General features: G+C 39.5%; 1 protein-coding gene across 1 annotated transcript; it reads right to left on the bottom strand.

The window, feature by feature from the left end:
• Positions 1–4,969: 4,969 nt before the first annotated feature.
• On the bottom strand, positions 4,970–7,056 carry LOC134260460 (uncharacterized; the record flags this gene model as incomplete). Its single annotated transcript, XM_062743013.1, has 3 exons — positions 4,970–5,911; positions 6,121–6,205; positions 6,904–7,056. Coding segments are annotated over 3 exons (881 nt in total), but the record flags the coding sequence as incomplete, so codon positions are not given.
• Between the last annotated feature and the right edge of the window lie 503 nt (positions 7,057–7,559).

The raw sequence follows: 7,559 nt of genomic DNA, 5'->3' as shown, positions 1-7,559 counted from the left end.
AAACGGCAACTCATTGGACGCCTAGGCAGAGAGGCAGAAGTGGCATCAATGTGTGGATATGGAAGATTGATTGTATATTGTTTAACGTCCCTTTCGAGAATTTTTCAATCATATGGAGACGCCACCACTTGCTGGTGGAGAGCTGCGAATTTTTGTCCATTGCTCGGCACTCAGGGCCATTGAGCTGCGAGGGATCTTTTTCGTGCCAGCACTTAAATATACTGCTACACGGGACCTCGGTTTATACGGTCTCATGCAAAAGGACCGGTCTCCATGTCCCACAGTGGATATGGAAGAAGAGAGAAAACAGTGGAAAGTGCAACACTAAGACTCTATGTGTGTTTGCTTGAGAATGAACATTTAATGTGTTGCAGCGAAGGCGGAGAGCTATTCCGGGATTAGACTTGATCACCCCAGTTGGTGTAGTGGACAACGTCGAAACAACCATTGAAGGAGGATCCACCTGAGGACGGGACCATGACACATCAAATATCACCAAGATGGATATAGATATTTCCATTCTGGACAACCAGTGACGGCCAGGAAGGTCTGGATGACGACTGTGAATAGGGCAGTGACAAACTGGATAGTCAGGAGACAGTCTGGACAGACAGGCAATCAAGGTTGTGGAGATTTAGCAATCCAAAGCACATCTTCCTTGAGGAGAAACTTTTAGAATCCGCTATACATAGAAAGATACCCCCGGGGTCGCGCGAGAGCGGGGGAGGATGAGCGACCTGTTTTGGAATATGTAACGGTAACAACACAGGGCCGACCAAGGATAGAGAGTTTGAATTTGAGCACATGTAGTTGTTGAAAGACCTTAAAGAATGTTTGTTTGTCTGTATGTTGTTTAACGCCCCTCTCGAGAATTTTTCACTCATATGACGACGCCACCACTTGCTGGTGGAGAGCTGCAAATTTTGTCCTATACTCGGCACTGAGGGTCATTGAGCAGCGAGGGATCTTTTTCGTGCCAGCATCTACTGTGACACGGGACCTCAGTTTATAAGGTTTCATCCAAAGGACCGGTCTCCACGTCCAACAGTGGGATTCGAACCCGCGACATAAGGATTAACTCCTAAAGCAGACTCTTTAATCACTCCGCCACGCGGGCGACCTCTTAAAGAATGAGTGGGGACTGAAATGAGCAGGGGCTGAAAATACTGTACACATGCGGAAAATGGGCTGCGCCCCTATTTAGCGACTGACGCAACACACAGGGCAACCTTGTGAAACGGAGGAGGAGGAGGTGGTCCAGGAATCTAACCACAGCGACCACAGCGTCCAAGTCCCAGTCAACGAGGGGGCAGCCAAGGGGAAGGGGTAACACCAGATGAGCAGACACGTTAGCCCAAGAGGCAGCACGTTGAATCAGAGAGGAAAGCAAAGATCAAGTGGCCAGCTAAAAGAAATAAGGAAGAATAGAAGATGTTTAACAATGATGTAGATGCAATCCTAAAAGCATCACTGGCAGGAGGAATAGACAAAAAGATCAAAGGCATTGCAACGATAATATACAACGTGGGATTGTACAGATTTGGAAAGGAAGTAAAGCAGAAATCAAGAAGAGTAGTGAATAAGAACAGGAGACAAAACTGGCAAGACGATTTAGTATATGAGAGAGGGGGAACGACCTGCATTGGTTGAATTAAGGACTAACATTAGAGAGAAGTTAAAGACCATGCCCCATAAGTTAGTCCAACTTACACTACAGCGCTACCATATATCAGACAGGATTCGGAAGCTGCTCATGAGTTACTTTGACAGGCTTCAATTACGGTTCACTACCTAGGACTTCAAAACATCGTGACAGCGCCTAGAAGTAAGGATCGTCACAGGTTGTACAGTATCAGTAATTCTGTTCTCTGCAGCCATGATTTAGATGGTGAGATCGGTGGAGAAAATGAGCAGAGGTCAATGGATGAAGGCAGGCGTGAGCCCCCTGTCCGAGTGTTCATGGACGATATGACAATGAGCACAAAGACCAACATAGAGCCAAAATGAACCTTGAAGGATATCATCAGGTGGGCCCGCATGAAGATCAAGCTAACACAGTCTAGGAGCTTCATAATGAAAAAGAGGAAAACCACAGGAGAGTAGTTCAGGGTTTGAGATGGAGATTATCCCATCAGTCTCAGAAAAACTGGTGCCTGCAAAAGTTCTTTGAGGATTCACCGAGTGATAAACAGAATGTTAACGAAGCCAGTAATCAACTTGAGAAGTGGATGAACACCATAGACAAAAGTGCCTTACCAGGAAAATACAAGGCATGGATATACCAGCACGATGTGCTCCCACGAATTATTTGGCCTTTTCTTGTGTATGATTTGCAAGTGACATCAGTTGAATTGATGTAGAGTACCTCTGAAGATGACTGGAGGTTTCAAAAAGCTTTAGAAGCATTGGTTTATACAACACAGGAACAAAGCTGCAATTACCACTGACGTCAACCATTGAGGCATTCAAGGTCACCGAGGTCAGGCGGTATCTGATGTTACGCGACAGTAATCATTCCAAGGTACGGGAGGCAAGAGTGAACATCAAGACGGGCAAAAAGTGATCAGCAAAGAAGACAGTGCAAGAGGAAGAGTCACGCCTGAGACAAGCGGACATTGTGGGAAGTGTGGCTGTAGGCAGGCAGGGAATAGGAATAATACCATTGACAAGATGGGGTACATCGTTGGAAGTGAAGAAGAGGCAAACTGGTGCGGTGGAAGAACACACAAGAGTGGTGAAGGCAGTTGGTATGAAGAAGCAGGGAAGCTGGTAAAACTGGGAACGTGCCCGACAGAAAAAGTTATCTTGGAACGAGATCTAGATAACAGAGCCCTAGAGACTGCAGTTTCAGCCTCAGTTAATTTATGACGTGTTGCCAACCCCAACCAATCTGACAACATGGGGCATGAAGGACGATCCAATCTGCTATCTTTGTGGTAGACCAGCCAACCTGGAACATATCTTATCTTCGTGTTCAGTAGCTTTAACAGATGGAAGATAACATGAAGACACAAAAAGGTCTGTTATTGCACACTTACTTGAAAAAGCAGGGAAGAAACCTCGGAAGACTAAGAAATAGTGAAGTTTGTAACTTTGTTAAGGTTGGTGAACAGAGTCGTGCTGGGGGAGTGGAAGGAGGTGGACTGTTGGGAACCGCCAGTGACTGGGAAATGTAAACCGATCTCAACAGCCGAATGCAGTATTCACAAGAAATAGCATCTACCAATCACAAAGCAGATATTGTTATTTTGTCTCCCGTAGTCCGGCTCGTTGTTATGCTGGAACTTAAAATTGAAGAAGCCCATTAGCAGAAAATGAATAAGTACCAGGATCTGGCTGCAGACTACTGTAAACCAACTTTTATTCGCGACGACTTTTTTCGCGATTTACAGGGGTTAAACTAGTTCGCGACGATTAATTTTCGCGAGCAAGCCTTTTTTGATCTGTTGATAATAGACATAGAGACTTTAAAGACTGGTTCGCGGCGAGAAATATTCGCGATGACGAGACTCTCGCGAACTTCGCGAAAATTTCTCGCACGCGAATAAAAGTTGGTTTACAGTATCAATAACGAGGCTGGAGAGTGTGGTGTCTCCTAGTGGAAGTTGGCTGCCGAGGTTTTGTAGGGCAATCTATGTTGAGGGCCTTGCGGATTGTAGGTGTAACAGGCACTGAGAGACGATAATTCATTGGGCGCCTGGTCCGAGAGGCAAAGTGACATCCATATGGATAAGGAAGAAAAAAGAAGAACAGTGTAAAGTGCAACACTAAGACTCCACGTGTTTGCCTGTGAATGAACATTTAATGTGTTGCAGTGAAGGCGGAGAGCTGAGTGGTTCCAGGCTAGGACTTGATCACCCCAGTCAGCGTACCTACGGAGGTTGTAGTGGACAACGCCGAAATAACAACTGAAGGAGGATCCACCTGAGGACGGGACCATGACGCATCAAATATCATCAATATGTATATAGATCTAAGTTAATGGTATATTGCTTAATTAATAAGGAAGCTGACGATAAAGAAGTTGATGTCATAATGGTTGCCATAAGTTTAGCTGTTGTTTTGTCATTAATGTCTTTACTTATCGTCACATTTCTTGTAACTTTTTATTTAATTTAAGAAGAGGTTTACTACTGGACAAGTATTACTGGATCGAAAAGAAAGCGGGACTAGGCGAATTGAATTTGATATTGAAAATTACTCGTGTAACTGATGGCCAGTTATGAAAGTAACGGAAACGATAGTAATTGACAAGAGCAACACTTGAAAACTACGCCAACCGTTTAAAAAAGTTTAACATTCAAAGTTGTTAAAAAAAACAAATCTTGACACTGACGCCAAGCTGATATCTGGATTATTCAAAAGGGGGAGGGGGGGATAAGGCGGGCAAAGTGCCTATAGATCGACAGACAAGAAGTGTAAAAATAAATCTCAATTATATCCAAATTTTATTTGATATTTCATCTATACTAAAGTATACTAAATGTAAAATCTCTACAATTTACAAAAATCCAACAAAAACTGAAAATATATGCCTATGGAAAAGCTTACACACACTAAAAAGAACAAAAACGATCATTTTCTCATACTTTAACAATTGTTTTTAATATGAGTGGGTCTTCGCTCCATTTTTTTGAAAGATAATTCTAAAAGTTTGCAATAAAATATACATTTTTGCTTTACAAAAACATGGAGCGAAGACCCACTATACCTTAAAAGTACACTTTTATGGCAAAACATTCGTATATTTCCGAGAAATACTTCAAGTCCATTAAGTCAAGGTTCATATCACAAACATGATCATCATGAGCCATGTAGCATAGTGGTCAGCGCGTTAGTCTCAAAGCAGTATGATTCTTCGGATTTTTATTACTGGGGTTCGAATCCCACGAATGCCATCTAATATTTTTATAAAAGAAACATTTTTTACGAGATTTTTTCTCTCTCAGAAGTTTTTTTTCCACATAATTTCACAAATTTCCATAATGAGAAGTTAATATAAAAATTCAATTCACATATTGAATATGATTTCTTAATATCTGACGCTATAGGCATTCTGCCCGCCTTGTCCCCCATCTTCTTTTATTTTTGTCTCCCAAATTTTAAAAATCAACATCATAACTATAGTGATTATAATGAAGATCACAGGCAAGGGTTCTACATTGTCATTCACATAAATATGATAAAAAAAAAGTTAACTGTTTTCTCTATACATATATTTTTGAGTTATTGATAAAGAAGAAATAAATTTGCTCAATAAAATCACAATTAAGAATTCACAGTAACACCTCTTCCTGTTGTGTTTTTCTTACTGGAGTATTGCAATTGTCTCCGGAGTTTGGCTTTGTTTTCCACTGGTTTGGAATATCCTGATGACGTCATACTAGTGGAGCTATTACTAAACAAAGTATCGGTCGGATCATCCACCACCTCGATGTAGGAGTGCAGCTTAGGTGTTATATTTAAATAATTACTTTCTTCTACTCTTTTGCTTTTGTTCCTTTTATTTTTTGAACGATTAGCTCGCTTTTGAGCACTTCGTTTGGACGAGAGCACCGCAGCCCGTGAAATGGAATTGTCAAGATGTAAAGATTTCTCTCTTGATTGGGCTCTCTTTCCGACATCGGGTTGATGTGCCGTGGAAATATTCATATATTCGCATTCAACGTCCATATTTTCGTTTTCAGATTCCATAATCACATTGCCATAAATTGGAGGTTCACTGCAGTCATCTGTCATGGTTAGCCTCGGTATGGCATACCCTGATGACGTTGTGCTTCTCAAATAATCAACAGCTTCCGTGGCCAGTGACAGAGGATAATCATATATGGTTTGTGATTCAGTTTCCAACGAAGAAAATTCGGATGACCTGTAACTGATTGAGTATTCAGCCTTCCTTTTTGGTGGTGAACTAAAATGAAAAATAAAAATTATAGATGCGATTCAAAGAGGATGAAAGGTAAAAATGGTTGGGCAAAGTTAACTCAAGATTGTAAACTTAAGTTGTGGGCGATTAAGTTTTTGTCATAAACTAAAATGCCAAAAGAACGTGTGTTATATCGGATGGTGAATAAGACTATAAAATACTAGTACATCAGTAATTAAGTACTGTAAGTGTACCTTTTCCTTCGATGACAACAGAACGTCACTGTGACAACAAGTAGTGCTGTGGACAAAACACCGATGATCCCATCTTTTATATAAGCTGTAGTGAAACAATCATAATTCTAATTGAAAAGTACGTTTACAGATCTTAAATTGACTTCATCATTGAGTTGAAGGGTCCAAATAATTCGAACAAGAAAGATGGTTCCAACAGCAATAGATTTAGATATTGAAGCTTAGAGATGTGGTATTATTTACAGAAATATAAAGGTGGTGCACAGGTGGAATAGAAACAAAGACACAGATATAACATCTGCAACAGAGATATAGAAATTGTACTTACCAACAACACCAACGAAAATTGACGTGATCAAGGAAGAGATGTTACGATATGTACCGACAACCATGACAAATGAGATGCAAAATTGAAACCCAACAATGGAGACGTCAAGATGGTATTGAAAACATGCTTAAAGTGATGATGTATCAATAAAATCGATGTAAACAGAAAATTCTAGAACGAAATACACAGTATAATGAAAATAGATATACACATATGTATATATACACTATACATTAAATGAAAAAATACATGTTTTTCGTTATATATACCATATTATGCAGTATGACATCAAGTTTAAATGTCATAAACAGAAAACAGAGATCAGATGATACAAATAACAGATGAGCAAAGACCCAAAGAATATAGTTAAGGATTTATACAAGTATGTATATATAATTAAATGTATAGATTCTACGGAGAATCATAAAAACCCTCATATATTAATGATGATTGACAATAGGACAGCTTCTCCAGGAGTTCTGGTGGTCCAGGTGTAGCATCAGTTGTTAGAGCTGCTGTGGTTAATGGAGACTTGGTTGTAACAGGTGACGGGGGACAGAAAAGAACCTTGACAATTGGATCTTTACCTTCTTTTCTGTAGTCTCTGACTGATAACGATAAAACAAGCATTAATGACGTGACTTGTAAAAACATATGTTCAAAAGAAGACCATTCAATATTTTTGTGATGGACAATTTGTAATGTATGAATTCCTTTTAATTGATTTTCATAATATTATTACCAGAACAGCATTCTCTCTTTCGAGAAATTTTTAACAAAGGGATCAAAATATAATATACATTTGGATGTTTTACTGACCACTGTATACAAAGTGCTAATCGAAAATCTACTTGATTTGGATCACTTGCTATATTGCTTTGGGTACTCTGATGCATTATGGGTAAAAAAGAAAATTCTGCTAGCAAAATATAGGTAAAAGTAATTTTAAGAAATTAGAAAACTTATCAAACCTTTATAGAATCAATGTAAATTTATTTGAGAAAATTTCTAAGTTGAAAAATGTTAGAAATTCGATACCATTCTCATTTACTAAGTTTAAATGGGATTTTCGCTCATTTTGAATTATTTCAATTGTTCTTAATTTTTTCAA

Source organism: Saccostrea cucullata, unplaced genomic scaffold (genome assembly GCF_032062105.1).
Source record: "Saccostrea cucullata isolate Sc308-1 unplaced genomic scaffold, CSIRO_AGI_Scuc_v1 ctg18389, whole genome shotgun sequence".
NCBI lineage: Eukaryota > Metazoa > Mollusca > Bivalvia > Ostreida > Ostreidae > Saccostrea > Saccostrea cuccullata.
This window is presented reverse-complemented; position numbering and strand designations above follow the sequence as displayed.